Source organism: Enoplosus armatus, chromosome 17 (genome assembly GCF_043641665.1).
Source record: "Enoplosus armatus isolate fEnoArm2 chromosome 17, fEnoArm2.hap1, whole genome shotgun sequence".
NCBI classification, from domain to species: Eukaryota; Metazoa; Chordata; class Actinopteri; order Centrarchiformes; family Enoplosidae; genus Enoplosus; species Enoplosus armatus.
Window position 1 is genome coordinate 8,786,661 of NC_092196.1, and position 26,786 is coordinate 8,813,446.

The 26,786-nt window shown below is 41.6% G+C and overlaps 3 protein-coding genes across 3 annotated transcripts; 1 reads left to right on the forward strand and 2 right to left on the reverse strand.

Moving 5' to 3' along the window:
- Nucleotides 1-1,429: 1,429 nt before the first annotated feature.
- cramp1 (cramped chromatin regulator homolog 1) lies at nucleotides 1,430-15,308 on the forward strand. Its single transcript, XM_070923336.1, has 20 exons — nucleotides 1,430-1,534; nucleotides 1,916-2,292; nucleotides 3,870-4,072; nucleotides 4,237-4,390; nucleotides 5,074-5,157; nucleotides 5,338-5,386; nucleotides 5,716-5,801; nucleotides 6,360-6,483; nucleotides 7,041-7,122; nucleotides 7,368-8,282; nucleotides 8,679-8,856; nucleotides 9,450-9,622; nucleotides 9,723-9,797; nucleotides 10,152-10,233; nucleotides 10,466-10,576; nucleotides 11,391-11,548; nucleotides 11,914-12,100; nucleotides 12,275-12,442; nucleotides 12,985-13,130; nucleotides 13,356-15,308. Exons 1-20 carry the CDS (start codon nucleotides 1,485-1,487, stop codon nucleotides 13,467-13,469), a joined length of 3,516 nt encoding a protein of 1,171 aa, XP_070779437.1. The 5' UTR covers nucleotides 1,430-1,484; the 3' UTR covers nucleotides 13,470-15,308.
- Nucleotides 15,309-16,235: 927 nt separating this feature from the next.
- On the reverse strand, nucleotides 16,236-20,781 carry dhrs7b (dehydrogenase/reductase (SDR family) member 7B). Its single transcript, XM_070923453.1, has 7 exons — nucleotides 20,717-20,781; nucleotides 19,164-19,353; nucleotides 18,887-19,005; nucleotides 18,386-18,596; nucleotides 17,974-18,066; nucleotides 17,691-17,843; nucleotides 16,236-16,806 (listed from the first exon to the last, which is right to left on the reverse strand). The coding sequence occupies exons 2-7, from the start codon at nucleotides 19,315-19,317 to the stop codon at nucleotides 16,601-16,603; spliced, it is 936 nt and encodes a 311-aa protein (XP_070779554.1). The 5' UTR covers nucleotides 19,318-19,353; nucleotides 20,717-20,781; the 3' UTR covers nucleotides 16,236-16,600.
- Nucleotides 20,782-22,113: 1,332 nt separating this feature from the next.
- Nucleotides 22,114-25,445, reverse strand: tmem11 (transmembrane protein 11). Its single transcript, XM_070923680.1, has 2 exons — nucleotides 25,399-25,445; nucleotides 22,114-23,817 (listed from the first exon to the last, which is right to left on the reverse strand). The coding sequence occupies exons 1-2, from the start codon at nucleotides 25,443-25,445 to the stop codon at nucleotides 23,301-23,303; spliced, it is 564 nt and encodes a 187-aa protein (XP_070779781.1). The 3' UTR covers nucleotides 22,114-23,300.
- Between the last annotated feature and the right edge of the window lie 1,341 nt (nucleotides 25,446-26,786).

Genomic DNA, 26,786 nt, shown 5'->3' on the forward strand with positions numbered 1-26,786 from the left:
CGTGCCTAAACGCGTGGACAATCGAACCCTAGGAACTGTCATCGGTAACAAGCTTGACGACTGCCGTCTGCTAGCAATGCTAACCTGTGCCTCGATTGGGAATACCACCAACAGGCTTCCACTTCAGGTAATTCCTAAACTTTGATAATGTTATCCATCTAACAAACTATTTGAGGCTCTGCATGAAAATAATAATCATGTTACTAGCAGTTTTGTAACGTTATGGCTTGTTTTTCTGCCACAACGTTACCGTTAGCTAGCCAACAACAGCAGCCATGCTAGGCAACGTTACCACGTTATGTATGGTGGCGATTCTTGTATACATGTAATACAGTTTACTACAACAAAGTTAATGACAACTGTTAGTATACATAACTTAACACATTGCACTTCTAAAGTAACGTCAGATTTCGAATATAATACCAAGCCAGTGGTTAGACTACTATAAACACTAGGCTGCAATGACTGAAACATTGCAGGGGGAAAAGGCATTTTAACTCTCTGGAATTAATTTAGTGTTCCTGTAAGATTTTAGATTAACCCCCAAGTTACACAGAAACGATATTCTGACGCTTAGTTAGTTACACCCACCTTTTAACGGTACAATTACTTGAAGTTGTAAGACTTCAAGGAGCGAAAGTAAATGTGAACGAACTTTACTGATAGTTTCGGGCTCTCACTGCGGTATATTTTCTGGCTGATGGAATTTGTCTTAGATTTGGTGTTTGGAGGACACAAAACAGTAACTTAAAGGCTGTGTGTGAATGAAGAAAGGGGGGCATTCCTCGTCATTTTCATACTCAAGCTACTGATGTCCAATAAATCTTTCTTTGTTTAGCTTTCTCTTGCTGTCATCCCTGCGCGCTGCTACCCTCCTGACTATTCAGAAATAAATAAATGAGTGGATAACAATCGAGCAAACAATATTATTAATTATGTGATGTTTACACATCATAACACTATTTTACTAATGTAATACGCCCTGTCTTGATGTGCACCGGGCACATAAAGTCCGGTCCTGATTTTGACGTTTGATTTATTATTTGTATGAGGCGATAGTAATGTTAGCAAATAGAGTATAGTCACAAAGCCTTACAATGGCAGGATGTAAATGAAATAAATTGTTTTGCAGACATAATTTCTACAGGCGATGGTGACGTAGTGACAAGCAAAGTCCACTTGCACACAGGTTAATAAAACTATCTATGCTTATCAATTCAGATGAGCTCAACTGACATGCGCTATAGTAAATTCCTCTTCAATGCATGCTGTAAATATCACTTATTTGTCAGCGGTTAAATAGTTTTATTTCTTGTTGCAAAGAAGCATTGAGTAATATTGTTGCTGATAGAAAACAGTTGAACTGCGCAGAGAGTTCAGCTCAGTCGAGGCAAGAGCAAGGAGAGGGCAGAAAGCGGAGAGATCGGTCTCGGTTTTATTATGCTCGATTTGATCAGTATTTGCCAATCTAACCGGTCGGACTCATGGTGAAGAGAAAGAAGACGTCGCCTACTACCGAAGAGCACGAAAATGGGTAAAATTATGTTTGAAATAAACACTTTATTTAGAGGTCGAATGCACCGAGGGGTTTCGTTGTCGTTTCTGCAGGGCGCTAAACTGAAAAGCGCTCGCATTTGAATTTAGTTGAAATTCAACCTAAAATATTGCTCATTTGAGCCGAAAGACACGTGCTAAAACACTGCCGGCACTTACTTAACTATTTTGGTTGTTGAATATAATTTATCTCAAGACGTTAAATGCATATATTTGGTGTTGTTTTGTCGGGACTGGAGAGGGGATTTGAAACAAACAGCGGCGGCCATGTTGAGAGACAGTGAACGTCGTCTTTAGAAGTTAATTTTGCACAACGCTTTGCTCCTAATGTGACAAATTTCCCCTGAATGTGTTTTGGCAGCATGACACCGGGCTCCAGGGAGGGGATCGGTGTCGATGGGAGAAGGAATCCGTCCAGAAAGCCCGAAGGTTGCGACGAGGAGGAGAGCGGAGAGCAGGCGAGCGAGGAGCGCAGTACAAAGGGAGACGACGGAGTGGAAATTCTTAATCCATCAGCCACGGGTCTCAGCCCCGGTTCAGCTCCGGTCCTCCCCGCCTCTCCACCGAACCGAACCGGGCTAGCCTCAACCCAGCATCCCCAGACCTCAGCGGAGTCCGCCCCCCCGTGTCAAGACCAGCATCATTTTCTCCGATCAAGCGTTCGACCTCCGAGCAAACGGATCCGGAAGGATTCAATCGGCTCGACCATCAATGGACATGGCGGGGCAAAATCGAAAGGTACAGTAGGTGACCGGCTCCGAGGAAAGTGTGCATAGGTGGGATTAGCGGGGGTCTGCTCTCAGTTGCAACTGTGTGACTGTGTTTAACAGTTTGTTTGTCAGTGATGGCTAAACTGGTGCTGTTTTTGTTGGTGTATATTCCCTCTCGGCCACTGGACTGTACGCTGGGTAGATCTCTGGCTGCTCCAACCCAAGTTGCAACAGCATCCCGTGAAAAGGAGGAGAGACACAGACCAGAGCTTAAATTTCAATTAGGATGTCATCTGGCCATTTTCACTTCCAATTTCGTAGAAACTTGCCGTCATGGCTGTAAAAGCAGGGGGCTGTTATGACTGTCGTTATCAACTGAGTGTAGGGAAAATAAATCACAGGTTTAAGACCTAAGTGTTTCTGCATGAACTGAGAGCAGGACAGGAAAGCAGCATTATTATACAGAGTTGCTCACGCTTTGTTCTATTTTTTGATGGGGGTTTTTTTTTTCGGTGAATAGAAAAAAGCCAACAAATTCATTGATTCACTGATCCAACCATGCCTAAATGAGGCATTTCCTCTTCTCCATACCACCAATTTGACAAGAGGCAAAGAAAGGTGTGGCATGAGCATTATTATAATATCAAGTATGTTTGAAGTTTAAAGCTACTGAGGTGGCTTCTGCTCATTTGGGAGCTTGTTATTGAAGTGTTACATCACCAACCAGAAACCTGTATCTTCCGAACTCAAGGCTTTGTTTTCCCTCACAGATTTAGTGAGGAATTATTACTGGCTTTTTTCAGTGTGTATAATTATGCTGCTCTGCAATCAGTTTTTTTCTCTCTCAAAAAATGCCTTTATAATTTAATTGGACTCCGGTCAGACAGGAGTTAACTTTTACAGCATATTGATGAATTAGGGTGCTCTGACTGGTGTGTTTCTGTTGTTGTTGTTGTTGTTGTTGGAAAGAGAGTATGATTGTTTCATCAAATGTATTTTTAGATTGCCCAAGTGTCGACCAGTTGACCAACGAAACCCTACTTGTTTTGATATGATGCTATATTGGTCCACAGCTATTTTGAAAGAGACACTTCTAGGTTAGTGCTTAGGAGCCACACAGATCTGTATTTGTAAATGAACACCCATTTTGGCTAAAAATCTAGCATTGCCTTAACATAGTGCGGTACTGCAACAGCATCTGCCTCTGTGCTTGTGTTAATGCCTCCTGGCATTGTGCTCTGTGTTCTGTGCTTGGCCATTGGAGCCCACCACGAGTTGGTTTTGGACCTGTGTACTGTGGACCTGGCTGTAGGGACTGATTGCTTTTCCTGCCTCCCTGCCAGAGCTGAACCACAGCGGTGGAAGCTCTGCATGTTTTGCAGTGTAATGGCAGTGGGTGGCTTTGTGTGCATGTATTTTAACATCTCCTAAACCACGCACCTCAGAACTACAATTGTATTTTTTTGCTATGCTATACAAAACAACTAGGGCCAAAACCAAAACATTTGGCTCCATCCTTACATTTTTTTACTCTGATATTAAAGCTCTTTTTTTCTCTGAATGCTTTGTGATGGGTTTGTGGGCTCCCGTCTCTGTGTAACACAGGGGCAGAGAATGGCTCTTCCTCCCAGGGAACAGTGGGACAGTCGGGGCCTGTGACCAGCTCCACAGGGGGGATGTCCAAGGCCTCCAAGGGCCATGGGTCTTCTGAGAAGGAGGAACAAGCTGGTAACCAGAAGAGGGCCCGCCGGCAGTGGGAGTCTTGGAGCGCAGAGGACAAAAACAGCTTTTTTGAGGGGCTCTACGAGGTAAAGGGTAGAACCAAATGGATTGTCATAGATTAAAAATGGGCACTACCTTATGTGGCACAAACTTTAACTTAAAACTTTGGTATTTATGTTTATGTTCATGTTTATGTCTTCTCATATGTATCTTCTCATCTTCCACTCATCTCTACTACTCTGGTCTCCAGCATGGGAAGGATTTTGAGGCTATCCAGAACAACATTGCAATGAAGTACAAGAAAAGAGGAAAGCCAGCCAACATGGTGAAGAACAAGGAGCAGGTCCGCCACTTTTACTACCGGACCTGGCACAAGATCTCCAAACACATTGACTTTGCTACTGGTGAGCTGTCATTTATCTTCCAAAGGCAGGTGGGACCTTACTGAGTCTTGGTGAAAGTTGGAGGGTAGAATAGTGTTTATTTCTGAGAGTCATTTTTTTTTTTTATTATTTACCTGCGATACCATCTCATCTTGTCTCACTTATCCTGTTATGTCCATGAGAGCTGTCAGAAAAGTTAACATGTCAGTCGTATGTGTCCGGGGGTTGAAAGGGGTTTTAGTTTATATTATTCACTCAGTATGTCATAACGGGAAGGCAAATTATGTCATACAATAAGGACAAGGCCTAGTTGTTCAAATCTAGCCAAGCTAGCCTTGTGGATTGGTTTTAATGTTGCTCTTAAAACAGTCGGTGTCATGGCAGAAATAATAAGAATAACATGGCAGAATCAAAATGGTGTTAATCAAGAGAATATGAATATGAATTTATTTCTAACTAGTCATATATATTCCAGGTGCATTTTGCTCAACAATTCCCACACTTATGTTTATGTAGCACTTTGTTAGGCAGGGAGACTTTGTACCAAAACATATGTTAAAAAAGCCTCTCCAGATAAGCTTGAGCCCATTTCCAGTACAAATAGCCCTCAGTGCCACTGTTGTGTTATCTTTATGGAGCATACACATGCCTCCTGCGATGCTGGTTACAGCAGTGTTGTGACTTTTGCCACCTTTCCTCCTCAGTGTACTCCAGAGTGCTGAAGAAATCCTCTCAAGAATTGTACGGCCTCATCTGCTATGCCGAGCTCCGCAAAAAAGTTGGAGGATGTAAGTGAAGGCTGTACATGTGTTTAAATGCTTGCCTTTTTAAAGGTGTTTTCTACTGTTAGCTTGGGACACAAGGGATGTGATTAAACACTGCATGCTCCCAGTCAGTCATGGGGGACAGCTGCTCTTGAGGGACGATGTTGTGAACGGCTCTCTGGCTTTGTGTTTTGTCTTTGACAGTAATGGACGATAAGAACGTGGCGAAGCTGAACGAGCTCATCCAACAAGGGTAAGTCGGTAGTAAAATTGAAAAAAATGCATAGCCCACTATTTTCAATTTTTATGTTAAATAACACAAAGGGTCTAAGCCTAAACTAGTCTGAGGTCACGATGACACATGCCAAATACAAGAAAAGTGCATACATTTACTGCATGGCTACTTTATTGTAAAACATTTTTGTTATTTTGTCCACTATTTTAAAATGTTCACCTTATTCTGTACAAGTCTGTGTTTATGGGAATTATTAGCCTACTTCCTTTGGGAAAAATCCAGAGTGACAACGAGGCTTCACTGAAAGGTGTAATGTGATTTCACTGCCTTTCTGTCTGTTTGACCAGGGCCACTACTGTGCGCTCCAAAGGGAGGAACTTGCGAATCAAAGCACCCATGTGCCGTGCACTGAAGAAACTTTGTGACCCAGATGGTGAGCATATGCACGCACACAGACTCCCAACACATACTAACAACATGCAAAGTAAACAAACATCAGTGCTGAAATTATAAACCATGGCAATGCTGAGGCACAGGGTTTGTGGGGGTGGGGTTTTGGCAATAACAATGGCAGCGTGTGGGCTACTGGTGTTTCCATGGTAACTCTGTGGGAGAAAAGTGAGGAGGAGGAGCAGGAGGGAGATGATGGAGATGACTGGTCTGACCTGCTGTCATCAACCCCTCTGTTCAATAAGAGAAGCTCACCAAACTTTTGAAGAAAATATTTGCTTTAACCAAGCAGGCATCTTCTATCTTTCTCATGTAGTCTGTGTTTATTTTCAGTGCTGTATCAGTGTTTTTCAAAAAATCTTGGCGAAGTGCCTCGTCTTGCTTTGTTCTGTTTACTCTTCAGTACAACTGAGTTTGGTTACTGTCTTTTTGCGGCCTGCCAATCCATTAAGCATGAAAGCTTCCACGACTTTCTCTCCTAAGAGAGCTTTGTTTGTTGGTGTTTCTCATTCAATGTCACTGTGTCTTTGTGTCCCTGCAGGAGTGAGTGACGAGGAGGACCAGAAGCCGGTGCGTCTTCCCTTGAAGGTGGCAGTGGAGCTCCAACCCCGCAGCAACCACTCCTGGGCCCGCGTTCAGAGTCTAGCCCACAACCCTCGCCTCAGGTCAGGCAAGCCTGTTAAGTAACGTCTGAGAGGACTTAGTTTAGCATAGCATATCAAAAGCCCAAATTTTAATTTACTTCAGGACCACATGAGAATCAGTTTGCAGTAATATCATAACTGCTTAAAATCCATGAGCATTTAGTCCACTTTCTTGTTTGTCCAAGTTTATTATTGTCAAGTTATAACAATGTTGCATGAATGCATCGTTGATCAGTTTTAAAATAGTGCCTGTTTGCATCTGAAGGACCACAAGACAATAACATAAGTTTGACCAAAACTTTAAAAAAGTATATATGCTTTAGAAAATGGTCAGCAAAAATCCCAAGTATACGTGTGTAGTATATTTGTAGTTAATGGGTTCAAACACGGCAAAACACTGCCCAGATCAATAGCTAAAGTTAATTTATACATGTGTATGTTTACTCAGTCCTTCGTTTAGTGTGAGACCAAGAAGTGCTGCATATGTTAGGTATTACCCAGCCCAGTGCTGTTCTGCTCCATCCTATCACAGCAGCTTGTAAATCAACATCGTTTTTGTTGTGTCTTTTCCAACCCAGGATGGTGGTGGAGCTCCACAGGAAAGTCTCCAGCCTCATTGAGTATCTGAAACAGAAGTGGGCATACCATGACCAGCGGATTGTATCCTTTTAAAAATCATCGTCATATGGGTAGAAACTTCTTTGATGCTACCTTTTATAGTCTTTGATGCAAAGACATCATGTAACAGTGGAGCAGTGAACTTTATGTGTTAATGTTCTTATAAACATAATCAATTTTAATGATGAGATAAGATGATTATGCAGTATCTGTTTTTATTGAGCCAGCTGCTAATAAATAGCATGCTACTATCAGTTATGTCTGAGTCCTTGACAGTGACGCTTCAGCTGAAGAGTCTCCTGGAGAGGGAGGCTCTGGAGGGCGGCCAGTCCAGCACAGCCTCTCCTAGCAAATCCCAGCAGGAGGAGCTCTTTCTTTTCCCAGCTGAGAGCAGCACCTTGACCACACTGCCTGGTGTGGCACGTGTGGTTCACTCCAAGGCCTCCTGCACTGTACACTGGCTAGAGAGCGGCAAGAACCGGCCTAATGCCAAGGAATTGCCAGCTGCCCAGATTCTGGGTATTCACACGGCTCCACCACTTCGGACTGGCACCAAATCTGGACGAGGAGGCACCGCTGCTGCAGCTGGTGGTGCTTCAGTGACTGTATTGGGTGAGAGTCGTCGAACTGAGCCCCTTAACGCTGAGCCTTTACAGGACAGTTATGTTTCTGTCCCTGCTTCCTCTCAGCAGACTGTGACTCCTCAGGAAGACAGAACTGGGATGGGACCCTCTGAGGGGGGCAAAACCTTCACTGGTGTGGAGGCCAGTGGTGGTTTAGCAGTGACCAAAAGCATGGAGAAGTTGTGTAGCGGTTCAGAAAGTTCATCGGAGCAGTGCAAAGAGGAGCAGAACACCAGCACCTCTTCCCCAGAGGCCCACCAGACCCCTCCAGCCAAACCTCCAGTGACTGGCTCGGAGGAGGGAATGTCTGCACCGGCAGCCAAAGAGCGGGCTGTTGAGCAGATCAGAGAGGATGGCTGGAGCACCCGTGACGCAGAGAACGTCACCCTGGCTGAGCTCTACCTGATGTTTGGGAAGCCTGGCAAGCTGCTGCTGGAGTATGAGTGGCAGCCCATTGCAGTTCCTTCCCACAACCAAGAAAACGGACAAGCCTTGGCACAGCCCAAGCCCAACAGGACGCACCGTGTTTTGCGCTGCCTGCTCAAGCTGGTTGCCACTGAGGTCAATCCTAAACCTTTGGTAGGGATTAACTGTTACTTCTCACAATGTTGTTGCTGGTTGCTGGATACTCATTTTAACTTTTATTTATGGACAAAACTTTTTTTTTGTGCATATTGCAAATTAGAAGTTTAACAGTTAAACATGGGCATGAAGATCACATGCCACAGTGGGACAGCAGTATGCAGGGTGCATATTCCTAAAAATTCCTAAAATTGCATTGCTAAGAATTCATCCACAACAAACCCTCCACAGATAAAGGTTAAACATTCAGATTTGTACAATGCCAGCTGAAATTTAGCTTTGGGAATGAGCTGTGAGTTGTGCTATGTGCCACCTTTTCAAACACTAGTGAAAACATTGTTTAGAAATTCACACGTAGAGCAGATGGTGTCATTACTGTGTGCTCTCCTTCAGGCTCCAGAGCTGTGCTCCACAGCCACATCACCACTCAAGACCCATCAGGAGGAGCAAAACCAGGCCGTCACACCTCCAGGGAAGGGTCTCATAGCAGGTGTTCGCAGCCCCAGCTGTGGCCGGCAACAGGCCTCTGTTCGAGGGTCCAGGTTACACCTGCCCAACACTGGAGCCGCAGGTATTCTTGGGTCTTTCTCACATACTCTCAAGCCGCCAATGTTTGTCTGATTCTCTATAAAGATTGTAGCTGCGGTCTTTAGCATGGTAGCTTGTTTGGGTTTAAACTGATTTAAATCAGTAAGATCTCTGATTAAGACTGATTAGGATGCGTCATGATGAATCATGAATCATATCCCACATATCAGCTTTGTTTCTTGGCCCATGTAAGTCTGCTGATATTACTGATTATATGTGTTTGTGCTGATGGCGCTGTAGTTGTTTTGGTTTGACAATGGGAAGTAATCATGAAGTGCAACTCATTCCTGCTTCATAGGTGATTGTTTGAATAATTATTTTGTGTATCATATTTTCCAGTAATGTTAGAAACCTGACACAAATAAACTGCAGTTGCTGTTTTGTGTGTGTGTGTGTGTGTGTGTGTGTGTGTGTGTGTGTGTGTGTGTGTGTGTGTGTGTGTGTGTGTGTGTGTGTGTGTGTGTGTTTTGAAATGAACACAAAGATTCACTGGATGCTGTTCATTGGCTTTATACATTACTCTCAAATAATTGCCCTCCTCACATGACATATCTTACTTGTTTATCCCCTCATCAGGTGGACGCAACCTCCCCCGCTCTCTGCTGGGGTCGACAGCGGGCGGCGACCCAGAAGGCGGCGTGTTTGCAGTACCTACCACACTGCCCCCCAACAGTTCACGGCACAGCAGAATGTTTTCTCCCAACAAGGAAGCTGAGCTAGCCTTCAGACAGCAGCTCGATTCTATCAGTGTAAGGCAGAGCAATTTTTTTACACCAATTGTATAAAGACTAAATTGGTATATCATCCACAGGAATATGCACAAATGTTAATATGCGTTTTTTTTTGCAGATGCAGTCAGATCTTTTCCTTTCTAGACAGAGAAAACCTCGAAACAGACAACTTCGAAAGCCACTTGTAGTTCAGGTAAGAGAAGAACAGAAGGGTGTTTTACTTTGTTTTCTGTGGTATCGCTATGTACATTATGTCATTTGTAAAGTATAAACTTCCTTTAGAGGGCTGTGACAAAGAATATGGAGGAAACATTGTTCCTACGGGTGTTGGAAAAGTTGGAAAAAATGTTCAGTCTGTGTAAGAAATTATGCAAAAAAAGAGTATGTATAAACTGCAAGTGCACACAGTTGGCCCTGGTGTGATTGGATTGGGAAGGAGTTATGGGTTTATGGGGTTCGGGAATTGGTTGAATGCTTGTACTGTAAATGTTTTGTCTAGCTGAAAGATAAACTGCATTTAATTCAGTTGCTTCTGTCTTGTCCACAGCGAACACTCTTACCCCGAACTACAGGAGATACTCCTCAGCACGTCTGCTCTTTCTCCATCCTCTCCAATTCCTCTGCCACAGGTACTCTTCAGACATCCTACAGTACACTTTGTTGTACTTTTCCCTGCAGTGCAGCGTAAAACTGTTACACTACATCATACTTAATGTAGGCCCTTGAATAGGCTTATTTATGTGTTAACATTGGTAATACACTCAGCTAATGTGCTCTTTGTACATAACTAAATGCCATTTCTGTTTTTCAACAAGAACCCCTCTAATCTCTCGCTCTCTCACTTCCCGTTTCTTCCCTCAGGAACTGGATCCTTCCGGCCAATCCACACTCGCCTGGCTCCTCCCCCCCGCCCCCTCTTGTCCAAAGCCTCCCCTGCAGCGTCCAGCTCTGCAGCAGCCAGCCAGCTCTCCAGTATGTTCTGCTAATTATTAAAATCTGTTTTATTAAAACTCTGTTAAATTCTAGATAGACTATAATTGTATTGTACTTTTGAGGTTTTCAGTTTCAGTATTCGTTTAACCTCTTCTTGTCATTCTTTATCCTCCAGTCAATGTAAAAAATAACAGTAGCACGTATAGATGTGCTCTTTTATTTTGAAATTCTCCTGGGTCTGGGACTGGGTTTTAAACTGATATTGTATACAATGGCTCCTTCACTAAATGGGCTCAACTAAACAGGACAATAAAATAAAACCACTTCAAGAGACTTCTACATTTTTGACCTCTCAAATTAAAAGTAATCCTCTACATTACAAATCAGTTGACTTATTTACAGTTGTTATTCCTTTTTTCTGCCATGAAAAAATAAATATTTTTCCTTCTGTTTCAAATCCAGTTATTCAAGTTATTTTTGAATAACACATTGTTCCCAAGATTTTTATCCAAAATCAAGTTCCTGTTTCAAAACGTATGAAAATGATTGGCATCTTTACTCCCACATGATCTCTGACAGTCAATATGGTTTTGAACAAGTTCTCTATTGTGTAGGGGTAAAAAGACAAAAAGAATGTTCTTCCAGCTACACTCGTCCTAGAGGAAGAACTTGTTTTTTTTTCTCCAGTGCTTCTGCTCTCAATTTTTAGATTGTTGTAGTAGTATTTATAGTGAAGTAAACATTTTTCATAAGGTCCTTCTTCACGTGCTAGTCTCAGTTACTGTTAATACTTATCAGGTATGTGCTGATGTGGCAAATCCCTTGTGTTTCTAAACTGTTAATGCTCTTTCAGGTGCCATTGACCTGGCAGCTAAGTCTGCAGGTATCATCCCTGGAAGTCCCTGTCGGGAGCCAAATTCTCCAGCTGTTGATAACAGCACACTGCTCGCCACCACACCCACTGTTGATGCTGAACCAGACTCTCAACTCCTGGAGCACAATGTCCCAGAGGTTTGTCCTGTGTACAGTGTATTCCTAGCATTGGTTGAAAACCACAAAATGGATTTAATATTACAACTAATACTGCAAGTATCAGTGTTTTTTAGATGAGGACATTCCATTTTCATATATATATATATATATATATATAACTATTAACCAAACTCAAATTTTGTGAGATGTTTGGTCACAACAAATCATATAACCGCTTTATCAAACTATTGCCTTCATCTGGGGATTCTCAGTAGTTATCTGTCTAAATATTCTTATCTGGGTAGAAATCGCATGTTGCTATGAAAACTCATCCGTTGTGGAAATAAAACCTGAGAAAATCCCTAACAGACCCAATTAAGTGTTCAACTTGTTCTTTTCTGCAGAATGGTGCGCCTCCACCATCTCCTGGAGTGACCGGGGGAGGGGACTCTCTCCTCTCTCCACCCAGTGTAGCCTCGCTCCTGGACATCTCTCTCCCTGGCCCCCCTGAAGAGGCTCTCGCCCCCGGAGATCCTCAGACACACATCAGTGACTCCATCATCGAGCTCGCCATCAACTCTGCCCATTATGGTGCGTGTGTGTGTTTCTATCCTACATGCTGACATTTGCTTGGAAACCTAAAGTGGGGTTTATTTCTGTAAAAATTACAAATGGGTAGAGATGGGTGTTATCATTAAATTAAAACGTCAGGCTTATTGAACACTGTGTGTATAATCTAATGGCTGTTTGCCTGTTCTGCTGCAGGTGAGGAAGCCACTCTCTCTTCAGCCAAGCTGAGCAACAACGACGGCTCGAAACTGTTGGCCTCGTCTCCCTCAGTCAGCCCGTCCAGAGGCTGGATCCCATCGCCCAGCCACGACCCCCAGTGGTACCCCAGCGACTCATCTGACTCCACACTGGGATGCCTCCTCTGTAAGACACTCTCTTTCTCTCTCACTATCTCTCTAACATACACAAGCAAATACTGACTTTTTTTTCAATATTTTCTTATTCATTGTATCTCTGCTGAACTCTGTGTGCTTCCTATCCAAAATGTTGATACTGCAAATGAAAGTTAAAGCCTGAGACAGACCAGCAGACTTACATCAAATATTAAAAACTACAGACTGCAGGTCTTTGCTCCCTTTGTGTCAATGAAAACTCTAAAATCAGAGTCTACTTCTACCTGTGTTGGGGTTGAAAAGTCTTTGTCAAATTGATTGTAAAATAATACACACTAACTTTAAAAGTGTGTCAGACAAATAATAAGACAAATAAACAAATAAAGTAACATAACTAAACCTCCACAAATAACTCTTTGCCTTCAAATATTCATTCTCATTAATGCACAATAACACTGACGCAGCTGCGGACTTCCTCTTGCAGCGACGTTCCATGAAGACAACTTTGTTTCCACTCTTCGTGTGTGCTGTTCCTTCTGTTCACTCTCTCCCTGTTTGTCTCTTTTCCTCCAGCCAGCATGGTCTCTCCTGATAAGGGCAGACGAACCACCCTAACCCCCTCTGGCCCCTCCAGCGGCACAGCTCTGCTTGGTCCTAGCCTCCTGGACTGCAACTCCCATGATTCCTTTCAGTCCCGAGGCCTTCCTGATGTGGCAGAAGTAAGTCGAGCCCTCTCACATTAAGGGATATACAAGTGGAAAGAATGTTTGTACTGAGTCCTTGTTAAAAGAATAGTTCAACATTTTGAGTTAGATGATACTACTGTCATATCCATGAGTGGTATCAATCTTCCCATTTTGTCAAATCTGGGGAGAAAAGGATTTTTATCTTTTTTCAGTCATCTTTGCTGTTGTACATTGAAAGCTCTTTGGTTGTGCTTGCAGATGGACTCTCAGCTTGCTTGTATGATGAGTGAGAGCAGCGTGGACTACATCGCTCGCTTCAATGACCTGGCTCAGGAGCTGGCTGTGACCGAGCCCTCCATCCCACCGCCCTGAGGAAGAGAGGATCCGGCTCCACCGACCTACAGCCATCTGGAGGACATCAGTTGAGCTGAGCGACCAGAGGAGAGCTTTCTCCTCTCTGTCTAGACTGTCGCCACGCTGTCGCTTCTACTTTGGAGAAAAGACGGCTGATGGTGAAAGACCAATGCCCCCCTCCCCAAAGCCATCCCTGCCCTGTTTGTAAAAGTGCAATAATAATGGTGAACCTTGACCGTTGTTCGAAACTAGTTGGTGAAATGGTGAAAGGTGAAATGCCCTTTAAAAACAAACACTTTAGAAAAACAAACGCGTTTACAAAACACAACCTCATGTACAGGAAAATACTATGCCATATCTGAACAAAATATTTTCACTGATCTTTGATGTCTCTTCCTGCTCTTTGTGTGTGTGTCTGTCTGTCTTCTACTCTCTCAGATCAACTCCCAAAATGTGTAAATCCGCCAAAATGTGCTGTTCAGATCCCAGCTGGTGGCAAACAGCTACTGGAGGGTGATTTTGAAAGCAATGGCAGTGAGAAAGAGGTTGAACGTGGTGAGATACTTGTCATAGTTGTTTCTGTGGCCTCAGTTGCAAAGGTAGAGCACAACGCAGCAGGGCAGGCAGAAGTAAAATCATTTGATACTGCCCTCCTTTTCATGCGCTCTTGATCAGTTCAGGTTTTATTGGTTGCATTTTCGGCACACGGCCTGTCGTGTGTTTGGAATCAGGTTTGTCATTTCTTAAGGTCACATGCAAAATGGCAGCTTTTGTTGGTTTACTACATTTGGTAGTAGCACTACAGATGTGATCATCTGCAGCTTACGACCCTTGAATTTTGTGCTGAAATCATATTGGAGCTTAATGTCCATCGCCAGTCGCCTTGTATCTTGCACTTCAAACAAGCTGTTTTCAGTCAAAGACTGAACAGAGGCACCCTTAACCCACAATGTGACCAATCACGTATTGAGTTTTATTAACAGACTAAAATTCAAAATGTCTTGGGCACCATTAAAAGTTTGCGGTAGTGTTACTCTCCATTTAAACTCCAACAGAGCAAGCTGTCAGAAGTATCTAATGAAATCAAACACGAAAGCCATAGTTGACACTCCACTTCTTTTTAAGTATTTAAATCACTAGTAAAACCGTCTGATTGGTTGTGCTCAAAACATTAATGACTAGTACTGATACTAGATGCTAACAAAACACTATGGCTAATGCCAACATGATTGGCCTCTAAACATGTTCACCATCCCTTTAACATCAGCACACTTTGTATGTGAAGAAGTTAAAGGTAAATGGATGCGTTTAAGTACTTTCTCTCTTACTTTCCACATGTAGTTTCACCATTGAGATGTACTGATGTTCACAGCAAACACACATGTATCATTTTAAGTCCAGACTCATTGCATCCAGATGTTTTCTGAATTTCAATTAACCAGCATCATCAATAATGCAGTATTGTGAACACTTTGTCTTGTCGACATGTTTAACTTCACCTCTGAGTGTAAACTGTAGGAGAGCTCGTTGTCATTCCATAAATGGGATTTAAAACGTTGGTCTCCTATTTTTATAAGCACCTTGGGGCTTTGACTCAATGTAAAAGCTCTTGTGATGTTTTTTCCTTTGTGAAAGACATCTGAAAAAGGCTTCATCTTCTCACACTAGACAAGAAACAATGAAGATGATTCTTAATATGAAATAAACACCAGGTTTTTGAATCTGGCATGTTTTTGTTTTTTTCTGTTGAAGGATTTATTTGTACAAATGGCAATTCCAGTATTCACTGCGCTTTTGTAACATAATGTAAATTGTTATTTGGACTATTTATTGTTAACATTTCAGAAAAGGTGTTTTCTGTTTAACTTAATATTAAGATGACATCTAAAAAGGAAAAAACTGTTTTAAAGTTTTCAGTTTGTAAAAGGTGTTTTTATTCTGTGTATAAAGATAGTTTAAAAAAACCTGCATGTGTTTTGTATTCATTGTGTGTACATTTTGGTAAAACCAGTTCAATTGCAAACTTGTAAAAGGATAGTATGTGGCCTGTGGGTTATTACCACAGTTTAGGGTTTGTCAGCTTTTCCAGAGATCGCCGAGTGGTTTCTCTGCTGACCGTAAACTAAATCCCTGACTGTCCCTATAAAGGAAAATAGGTTCTCACCTATCAAAACAATACAACTCATTTAATAAACTCAACAGGAATATACGGGGCAGAAATATATAGGGGATTGTGATGTTGCCCATCTGGACTTAAATTAAGTGCTAACTGCTGGACCCAAACAGGAAATCAAACTGACCTCTAAAAAAACTTGACTCTGCATTTGTTTCTGGACAGAGATAAGCAGCGTTTCCTTCCTCTACATGTAATAAAAGCATTTTGCTGTGAGAATAATTTTCAGTGGTGTGCTCTGTTTACCATATGGTACAAATGACCCAGAAACAGCATGTCAGGTGCTGTACCACAACTCGAGAAAGACCGTTGAAAGTATTTTTTTTAACCATAGTATGTGTTGTAGTCTAACTGTAACTGTTGTGGGTAGATCTTCTGCCAAAACAGCTTACAGATACCTTCATCAAATCCTGCACTTTGGTTGATTAAGTTGCTCTCTCATACTTGTTTCTACTGTTTGCATCAGATGGACAGCAGTGCAGAGTGATGTTCGCAAATTAAATCTCATCTGTTCTCTTTTTAGACCATATTAAATCTCTAAATTAGCAACTTTGTAAACCAAATCCATGTCAAGAAGTCAGTTTGAAAAACAGCATCACATGCTCACAATGTGTTTATAGCACAGCTTTATCTTGTCAGAGAAATGTGTTTGCAAGTCCACTTTTAAACTGCAATTTTGAGGACAAAGTTCATTCTTGCAATTGCTGAACAACACAGCCTTGCTAACCTGGTCAACCATAGATGGTAGTCAAAAACAATAGAACCCACTCACCATACGTCCTGTTGCAACACACAGGTTTGTGGTTTGTTTCAGATGCTCAAACAACCCTGACATGGCAAAGTGTTAGTAAAGAGCTGCATATATACACACATCTCCTGTCCATTTGGCCTCCATGAGAAGCAGTCAGTTTCATGTTTTGGTCCATGTGCCTCTAACGTGCCCCTGGGAGCCTCTTGGGCCTCACCTGCTGCTGCATCACTCGTCTTTAGGTTTCTGCTCCTTGCGGGCGCGAGAGGACATGAGTTTGAAGAAGAGTGCAGGCCACAGTGTGCGGAGGTAGATGGCCATATTGGGCAGAGGTCCTGCCAAAACAACATCTTTGCTCCTCTGACGGACAGCCTTCAGAACCGCCTGAGCCACATCCCCGGGGTCCCGACCCATTGCTGTGGTTTGATCCAAAACTAAAAGTGTTGCACAAACAAAAAGCATGTTGCATCAATGATACCGGGAATCCAATATAGAAACCCCGGAGAGCAGTTCAATTACTGGGATGGTGCTCCTCTCTTGTCTTATAATGTTGTATTCTGTCTATTCTGTTTTAGTTTATTTTCATCTTCTATCTTATTTAATTATTTTTAGCATATTTATACATCACCTTGCATTTCTTTTATATCTCATATGTAAAGAACTTCAAATTGCATTGTTATTGAAATGTACTATACAAATAAACTTGCCTTGCACTCCATCTTTGATCATATGTTGATTATACAAACTGACCATACGACCAGTACTGACAGTGATGTGTTGAAGTGAGAAAACCTCAACATGAGAACATTAACAAGATGCTACTTACACTAATGAACTTATGCAAGCACCAAAAATGTTTAATTTTAGAAGAATAGAATATGCATGTGCACATGCATGTACATGTGTTGAGGATTTGTTTTTCTCCTTTTGTTTCTTTTTTTTTTAACCAGACTTAGTTGATTATAAACATATTTATCTATTGTAGTTGTTTATTTTATCATTATTTCTTTGTCCCCTGTTCTCCTTTCTTCATTAATTTTCCTAACCTTTTCCTAGACTGGAAGGACAGCAGACGAAAACTAACTCAGAGAGAAAACCCAGAAAACAGGAATTATTTCAAATGTGGCAATGCTAGATACACACACACACCACTTTTAACAAATCATCAATTTTCTTGTCTTTGTTTATACACATTAGTTGATGTACAGTGCAGTGCAAAAGTGTTTGCCACCTTCCATCTGCAATCGCATATTTGTCATATTTGATATTCTCTTATTGTTAGTGTAAACACAGTCACACACTTCTTTCTCCGCCTCACCTCCATACTTGGAGCCGTCTCCTGTGACAGCGTTGACCGACAGGTTAGTTCGGATGTACCCAGGACTGATCACCGTCACCAGAATCCCATAGCGCTCGATCTCGGCCCGTAAGCAGTCGAAGTAGGCCTGGGTGGCGTGCTTAGAAGCTGCATCTGACCACAGTGTGTACAAACCAGAGTCCCGCTTCATATCCAATCAACCGCATAGACTGAAAAGCCTCTTGAGTGTTTGCTTTGTTTGAGTGTTTGCTTTGTTTGTTTACATAAAGAAAAGGCAACTTACAAGCTGATCTGTAAGGAATGGCTATCTTGCCCTGGACACTGCTAATGACAACGATGTGGCCACTGCGCCGGCGAATCAAGGAGGGCAGGAGAGCTGTGAAGGGAGGAAGGAAGAACTATTGAGTGGAGACACTGCTGACAGTTGTAAAATATTGTGCTTCCTGTCCTAGGGAATCTGAAATTGACCATTAAAGCTGTGTTATATTTAAGCGTCTATCATTTCCTTTCCTGTGTAACCAAAGCAACAAACACATCATGTGAGATATCGAGCCACTCACTCCCAATTCATATGAGCTTTTATTTTAAGACCCTTTAAACAATGTCTCCAAGGTTTGGCTCACCAATATATTTCTGACTTTTTAATCCATATTATGCTCAGATCTGGTGATCCAAAAGCTATTAAAAGTTCTAACCTTGAGTAAGAGCAATGGGCCCAAAGTAATTTGTTTCCATAACATCCCGCTGAACTGAGAGGTGGGTATCCAGTATGTTGCCACGGTAACTTATTCCAGCATTATTAATGAGGACATCCACTTGTCCGTAACATTTCAGGATCTCCTCTGCAGCTCTATCCATTGTGTCTGTGTCAGCCAGGTCAAAGATAACAGTGCTGGGAGCGTAAGTCTGGTGGTTGAACAGAGCAGAGTAGCACAGTCACTTCGTACATCGCTGCCATTATAAGATGAAATAATCTATGAAATAAAATAATATACGAGATAAAATAATCTAAACTTTTTGAATGTCTAAGGAGGAGTAGGATACAGTTGGCTTGTGAAAAAGGTGAACCTACGTAATACCAGAGATACTTTTTACTTCAAATATTTGATTTTAGAGAAAATGATATACAATAGAGAGACACAGAGCAGGGAATCTGGTGGGGGAAATAAATCTCACACCATCAGCGGCGTACACACCTGCTGCTGTGAGCCTGTTGAACTTGCTGTCAGCTCCTGGACCACCTGGTGCATGCGGGCTGCATCTCGTCCACACAGCACGAGCCGTGTGCCTGCAGCGTGGAAGACCCGCGCACACTCTGCAACACAAAAAAAACACACGTCTTTGTTCATGGTGATCAAAGCATGGCATGTTAGTACTTGCACCACCAAACTGGTTACTTGATACTTGTTACTTGATTTGTAGAAAGCATCAACATGTAAGCTGAAGAGAAGAAGAAGTGAGCAGGAGTCTGACCTTTCCCCAGTCCAGAGCTGGCTCCAGTGATGACCACCACAGCATCCTGCAGAGCAGCTCCTGGTCTGAGGCGGACAAGTATCCGATAAAGCAGCAAGAACCCCACACTTGCTAAAACCAGCTGAACAACTCCTCCTCCCATGACACGCTCCATGGCTGAAAATCACCCTCCCTGCTCCACACGAGCTACCTGCGGACACAAGCTCAAAACATTTAGTTAGGAAGAATCTTTCCCTACTGCAGCTGTTGATTTGCAATATTACAACACTCAAATCCATTACTCTTGTACAGAGAAGTCACTCAACAAAAATTTTAAACATTTTCACTGAATATATCTCAGATGAGATTGTGTCAGATGAATTGTGAGAATAGCCACCACTAACATGCAAAAGATCTATTTTATTTTGGCATCCAGTCATATATGACTCCTGCACTCCATGATAATACGTATTTGATTAGTTGATCAATGGGAAATTACTTTGCAGATTAGAACTATTAAATGTCAGGTTTTGCTTTGTTTTGTTGGGTTCATACTATCATTATAATAGACACTGGGAATTTATTAGCTGGACATCAGACTAAGTAAGCAAATAATTGTTGCAGTGCGATTCTTCAGTTCATAAACTTTTGTGAGCAAATATATTAATATTTGTATAAACGAAGAATAAAAACACCAAAAAGGGCTTTAAACAGGCCACGGTGTGACCTTGACATGTGCGTTCTGTAAGCTCTCAAGCCCCAATGCCAAAAGGGATTGTGAATGTTTTAATGTCCAGTGCATTTAGTTAAGCCCCTTCCACTTGTCCTGTTTCCAAAGCACAACACAAACAACCAGCATGGCAACAGTGACAAGTACTACCATATAATGACCTCACTCACACACACACACACACACACACACACACTTATAAATGACAAACTTTAGCAAATAAGTGTCAGGAATTTCAACAGAGGACACTCAAGGGAAAATATACTTAAAATACACAGAAAATAACATTTAGTCAATTTAAAAGGTACATAGAGAAGTAAGAAATTATAATATAGTAAATAGTTATAATATAGTATAATAGTCTATATCCTTAATACATGTTGCTAATTTGTCTTTTAACAAGTGATTTTACCAGTTGGATATGCATGAGACAAGACATGCATGCTCTGAACATATTTTGTGTGGACAATGTCCCTCTGTGTGTGTCCTTGCTGCTGTACATATTCCTAATTGTGAGCGGCGACCACAGGTTGAAAATAATAGCATTTGCTGGTTGAACGCATCAATTAGCACACTGAATGACTCACACCTGCTTTGTTAACAGTGGTGATAGTGTCTACATTCACCTTTCACAAGAGCATGTGCAGTATAGAATATGTTAGATGTTAAAATCTTTACTTACAAATGACAAAACACAATGAGCTTAGCATGCACTGCACAGACAGGCTAGTCGTGTAGACCTCTAAGTAAATGGCTGGGGACGCTAATGCTAACGTTAGCTAGCTTCCACATTGTAATGAACCACTAAGTCCTCAACTAGAGTTCGTTCATAGTTACGGCTCACCCGAATTGCTGTCCTCCTGTACAAAACAGCAGCGTGATTCGGGAATATGGGTTGTTCCGGGCTCCTCTGACCGGAGTGTGTTTATTGGAGGGGCTACCGGTTGTGTTCCCCGCTAGGAATTGTGGGAGTTGAGGTTTCGGTACGTCGGTCGGCACAAATGGGCTCACTTTCCCATTTCTGTTTCTCTCTTCGCTGCCTAGTTATCGGTAATTCTTCTTCGTGTATAGGTGAACATAAGCAGTCAAATAAACCCACAGAGCTTTATTTTTTTAACCTAAGGCAAGACGTTTGTTGTCACATCATCAAAGTTGACATTTTCAGACTTTTATAAAATGATATAGTCATGAATTAAAAAACAAAACATTAGTATGGCAATCATTTGTCTACCCTCAGTCATTGGAAACAATATGACTTGGATCTAGTGGTGAAACTTTGGATACATTCTCAAACAGATTATCTAATGTGTAAGACTTGGATAAGTATTAAATAAGACATTCTAAAAAGAAATGGGAGAATAAAGTCTGGAGTTAGCTTTTACCATGACTGTCAGTGGATAAATACTGAGCTGTCATTCTAATGAATAATACCTTCTTAGTGATGACTGGGGCATCCCTATCCCTAAAATTGTTGATAAACAGCCAGTCCAGTCTGAGGTTGTCTCAGGCTGTGCACTCTTCCCTGTGCTTCAGTGTTACCGCCTCTGCTCATCCCATAAAAGTATATGTATGGTGAGAGGAAATAGCATTGGAAGATTTTGTATACTCTGTGTGCATAAATGCATTTCATTTTATGCAATTTCAAAATGACTGAGCGAGAAATGCATGGGCTGCAAAACACTGTGTACACTGTGGTTTTTCTCCAACACACAGCCAACCTGAGTTTGCAATGTCTATGTGTGAAGGTGAACAAAGGGTCTGGCAAAGGTTTGCAAACTGAATCTTCTCCAGGTAACAGCCTGGATCTCAGCTGTCTGTGGTGCTGTTTTCATAAACTGTACACAATTATTAAGAAACTATATATTTTACCTATGTAAGCACCATTTACTGAGGTAAAAATACAAACGCACCTTATTTCAAATTCCAGGGAAATAGGATGGCATTCATCAATATCAACAGTTGAACATTTTTATCAACAACTGAACTGTTTGCAAGCCTACTGCAGCCATTTTAAATCAGGCAACACTTTATAGATTTCCTGTTCGTGTCAAAAATTGTTGACAAAATATTGTGAGGCCAAGGCAAGACTTTTACATTTTCGTGATGACTGCTACCAATCACAGCTGTCTGTTTGCATAATGTGTGATCACACTACTTACTGAAACACTGCCAAAATGTTCAAACCTTGAAGTAAGTTAACAGATGGATGATTTATTTCTGATACATTGTTTAATGGAGGTTTTCAGGGATTTACATGAAATTCTCTTGAGGAAACTCTTCATGAACAGATGTACCATAAAAGGGTTTAATTTGATAATTTCCTGCTGTCAAACAAATAAGTGTTTATGGAAAATCATTTAAATATTTACTTACTCTTACTCAAATGATTTACTTTAAATCAGTGACCATAATGCAATTACTGTGACTCTTAGAATTCAACTAATTCATATCTGAATTCCACTTTATTATTCAATTGTTGCAAGTCTCCTGTTATATCACAACTCATCCTTCACTTCATCCACACTTATTTTGGTTCATCTCATAATTAGTATAAACTCCTCCTGGGAAACCAAATTTTAATCTAGACAGCAACATATAATATCAAGCACCATTGGATAAACAATACACAAAAACTTATGAATTTAGAATTTGCTGTGTAATTATTACCTGTAGTGTCAAATATTGTCTCTCTCTAAATGTCAATTAGGAGGGTTTGGCTTGAAGTTAATGTAATATACATTATTAGAATCATGTGTGAAATGTGACTTTGCAAAAGTTAGTATTTTTGTAGTGTTTCAAAAGAGGACATTGAGCCACAGCATTGTCACCCACTCGAGAAAATCTACATGAACAAGACACAATCTCAAATAAGTTGCAGCTATTTGCTCTTTTCTGGACATCATGTAGAATCCATTTAATGAAAAAAGTAAAATAAAATACAGAAAAGTGAGTTTGAAATATCCTAATGTTTAATGAAAGGGTGATGTACTGATCAGCAAGAATGGGGTACAGTAAAACTACGAGGGAAAGGGGAAAGAGCTTGGTACTCCAAACATGTCTGTCCGTTTCAACTGCAATTCAATTCAGTCCAGAGGAACTGCTGCCATACCCTTGTGCACTAGCTTGTTGTGTGTCAAGGATGCAGGTGGAGGGCACAGGGGAGGAGGCGCAAGGGTACTACAGAGATAAGTGTGCTGTTGTTGTCACATAGAAGTAAAGGAAATGTAAGGGGAAAACAATTCCTTCTAGTTTTAACTATATCCCTCTGATCAAAGTTCAAAATGGAAGCACACACCACATGTGTGGCACTAACTGCTGGGCTTGATCGTGACTTCCACTTTTCTTACATCTGGGGTTGGATAGGTTCTGTTTTTTTGTTTGTTTTTTCCTTTTTTTCGGTTGGTTCTTAAACCCTCTTCAGAGTGCACTCATATCGCATAGAGTTCGTAGATCTTCTTGGCGCAATACGCCAGGGCAGCCAGTGCTATCGTATTATGGAGTCTCTTTCTGTGGACATCATCCCTGCGTACCAATACCACGGGCGTCGAGGAGGTGAGTGTATGCAGGGGCAGCCGCGAGAGTTTTTGGCTGTCATATTCCACCTGGTACTTGCAGCATGGGTCAAACTGCCATGAAATCCCGTAGAGGGCAGCACAGGCCACACTGAGGGCGCCAGCGGGCAACGCCACATAGCGCGAGTATTCAGGGGGCAGTGAAAGTGGCGTCAGGAGGCAAGCAGCACCTGACAACACGGCCGTCTTGTGCAGGCAGTTGCCCACGGTAATCCATCGGGCCGTCTCATCTCCGATGCGTGTGGGCTCAATAACAATGTATTTATACTGGGCCTCCAGTGCCTGCTCCAGCTCATACTCAAACTGGTCCTGCGCATTCTCCCCATTGTAGATCTCATGCACAATGTAGCAGTCTGTCGCCGCCATCACTCCCCTGTGCAGAAACAGAAAAACCAGCGAGGAACAGTGAGAGAAAGGATAGAGAACAGAGTAACACGGCTGGTTTGCCTACATTTTTACACCAACCTGCCAATTTTTTGTGGACCTATGAATAATTTTTGTCTAGAATAGCTAGGACAAACATTTCCAGCTGATTATTTTTACCCAAATGGTTTCTCAAATTAAATTCCTTAAGATTTACAGCTGTATATCTCACTACCTTAATTAACATGTAATCTGCAACATGCATGTATAAATTATATATTTGGTTTAAGTAATAAATAAATAAATAAAATGGCATATATTTTGTACTCCAGGGTACTGAACAAACTACATGATTACATGACTACTCAAGTACATACAATTTCCCTGACCAACAACTTGATTTGAGCTTTTATTTAACATTTATGCATTCAAATTAAAAGTTGATGTCTAATACCTCCAGAATATAAGATGTGGTGAGAGATTGTGAGCACATTCTTACAACATTATGAAGCCCATTTCAACTCGTAATCTCGACCTACACCATGTGCAACTCCACATTTGGTTCTCCATTATTTCAAATGTGTTTACTTGGGTTGCACAACTAGTTTGGCTCCATATCGTTTTGCATCCATTCATATCTATAACATTTCAAAATTGCCAAATGATCATCACAAGTTTAATTTAGAGTTTAATTGCTGACAACAAAATACTTTGTGCCTCTATAATGTGTAATATGGAATAACACAACATATGTGACTATAACCGACAGCTCTTTTATATTTTGGCTTGACAAATAAATTATAACAATTTACAATTTGCTGTTGATCGTCTAGTTTTTTAATCGACTAATATTCTCGATCCTTACATCTCTTTACACTTATATTTTCCCGCTTATTTGTAAATGATCTTAAACATGACAAACACATATGTGTGGATCAGTGTCAACACTCTGAGGCCTTCAAGTAGCTACATGTTGACAAGATGGCAAGCAAACCCTCACGACTAGATGGATACCAAGCTTATTCTGCTTCAAAGACAGTGGGGCAAATGGCTAAAGGGTAAAGAATATGAAAGCGTATCTTATACCAGTGAAAATCGTTTTAGGATCACCGTACAAGGGACATAATGTACATGAGAGTCGGTTATGTAGCATTTGCTAACTCGTACAAAGTTGGAGGACTGGCTGGCTAAGTTGAGGACCATTTTACTTTCAGAACAGGTCGACAAATACAGCGGACAACTCTGCTAGCTCAGCCAGGATTGTGTAGCATGTGAGCTGTGGCATATCACACCAACGCTCGCAACCACGAAAGGCTAAACGCAACTTTTTCCACCAGCAATGGGTTGGTGTGAAATAACCAAAACATCACATGAGCTGCTAGTTTGTTTCCTTGCTAACGTTAGTTAGCAATGCACGTTAGCCAGCTAACGTTAGCTAACCATGGGATAAAATTCCGACTTGTCGTGTTGGCATTTAACTTTACACCCTAAACGATATGCACGTTCGGGATCTGGCGAATGGTGACATCGACAAAATTAAGTATCGCATTAAAACATTTTCGTTTAATGGCCAAGATGTGGAGTAACTGACCTCTCCCTGCTTACTGGGACACCGCGCCTCCTTCCCAGCGACGCCATGTTGGAGATACAACCGTGATTGCAGTTGACGTATGACAGCACCCATCCTTCTGGGTAATGTAGTCTGTCAACGCAGTCGACGCATCACTTGGAGTCGAATGCGGACTACAATTCCTATGATGCTTTAACGACAGAGTACCTGCCGTTACGTATTTTGTAACAGCGCATAGAAGTTTGAGAGGTCAGACCATATTCAAAATAAATCTAACGCAAAGGAACGGAGGCAATTAATCAAGTAACTATATCAAAACTGAACATCAAACAAATCCAGGATCCGATGAGATATTTAAATCGTTAATTGTGCACGTCCTTTGTATGCATCGGTTACAACATGCACACAGTGCAAATACTGTATACAGTGCAATGTATACACATATACATTCCCAACCAGATCATTTTGTAATAGGGTTCGTTTTGTAGACTTCTGGGTACTCACTCATATTGTGCCCTCGCGCGATCTGTTTCTGTGTACCCGTGCGCTAGTATGAGCTGTCTGCCCGCGTGCTGTAACCTGAAGCGCCGTGGATGTAACAACTATAATGGCCAAGTTCAGGAATGTGAGATCAGCTGAAACCAAATGCTGCGCCTGTGACAACTATTGTAACAGCTTTATTATCCAGGGAGCTAAATGACGCTTGCATGACGTATCAATACAAATCCAATCAATAAAGCTTTAAAGCTGTGATTTTTGATTGATGTTTAATCCATGGTTGCTCGACCTGCCACAATATTTAATATCGTATCAAGAATCCTTTCAACTGATGTAGGCTATTTAGAGACATAGAACATGCCTATGTGTTGGAAGGTAAATGATTAATCAATTCACGTATTAATTATTAATCTGCAAATGAAAACATGCAGTCGATTAATCAATAATGAAGAGAAGTAGTTGCAGCCAAGGCTTTTCTAACTTTAGAGTGCATTTAATTCAGGCAAAGCTTGTCCTTTAACACTAGTGCACTGAGCAATTTGATAAAACGTCAAGACATGTTTATATTCCTCAAAGTTAGATATCAAATAGGCACTGATATCAATGCCCAGCCCTAGTCCTTTATTAATTAGGTTAAACTTGGCCCAAAACTAGTCTATCTAGTCTTTCTAAATTTTTGTGCTTTGACTTTATGGGAAGCTGGTTAAATGTGGTGACTGAGGTACCATGTGTCTTTGCAGCACTGCAGTTCAGTGAGCTACCTCACTTCACTCAGAACACTTCTTCTGGGTCTTCTTGTGCAACCAGGAGATGTTCTGCAGTTGATGAGAGGCCTGAAGACTCGGCATCGCACCCATTTGAGGAGTGTTCGCCCCTGAACAGAGTCATCCTCTCATCCTCGACACAGCTTC

Bases quoted from the DNA above. Each gene is read 5' to 3' on its own strand.
- cramp1 (XM_070923336.1), top strand. From the start codon at position 1,485: ATGGTGAAGAGAAAGAAGACGTCGCCTACTACCGAAGAGCACGAAAAT. The intron at 1,535-1,915 runs GTAAAATTATGT...GTGTTTTGGCAG, and splicing joins ACCGAAGAGCACGAAAATGG to CATGACACCGGGCTCCAGGG. The intron at 6,484-7,040 runs GTCAGGCAAGCC...TTTCCAACCCAG, and splicing joins GCCCACAACCCTCGCCTCAG to GATGGTGGTGGAGCTCCACA.
- dhrs7b (XM_070923453.1), bottom strand. From the start codon at position 19,317: ATGGAGCGTGTCATGGGAGGAGGAGTTGTTCAGCTGGTTTTAGCAAGT. The intron at 17,844-17,973 runs GTAAGTTGCCTT...CACTGTGGTCAG, and splicing joins CATTCCTTACAGATCAGCTT to ATGCAGCTTCTAAGCACGCC. The intron at 16,807-17,690 runs GTGAGGCGGAGA...CAACACTTTTAG, and splicing joins AGACGGCTCCAAGTATGGAG to TTTTGGATCAAACCACAGCA.
- tmem11 (XM_070923680.1), bottom strand. From the start codon at position 25,445: ATGGCGTCGCTGGGAAGGAGGCGCGGTGTCCCAGTAAGCAGGGAGAG. The intron at 23,818-25,398 runs GTCAGTTACTCC...GTTTCTGCACAG, and splicing joins GTCCCAGTAAGCAGGGAGAG to GGGAGTGATGGCGGCGACAG.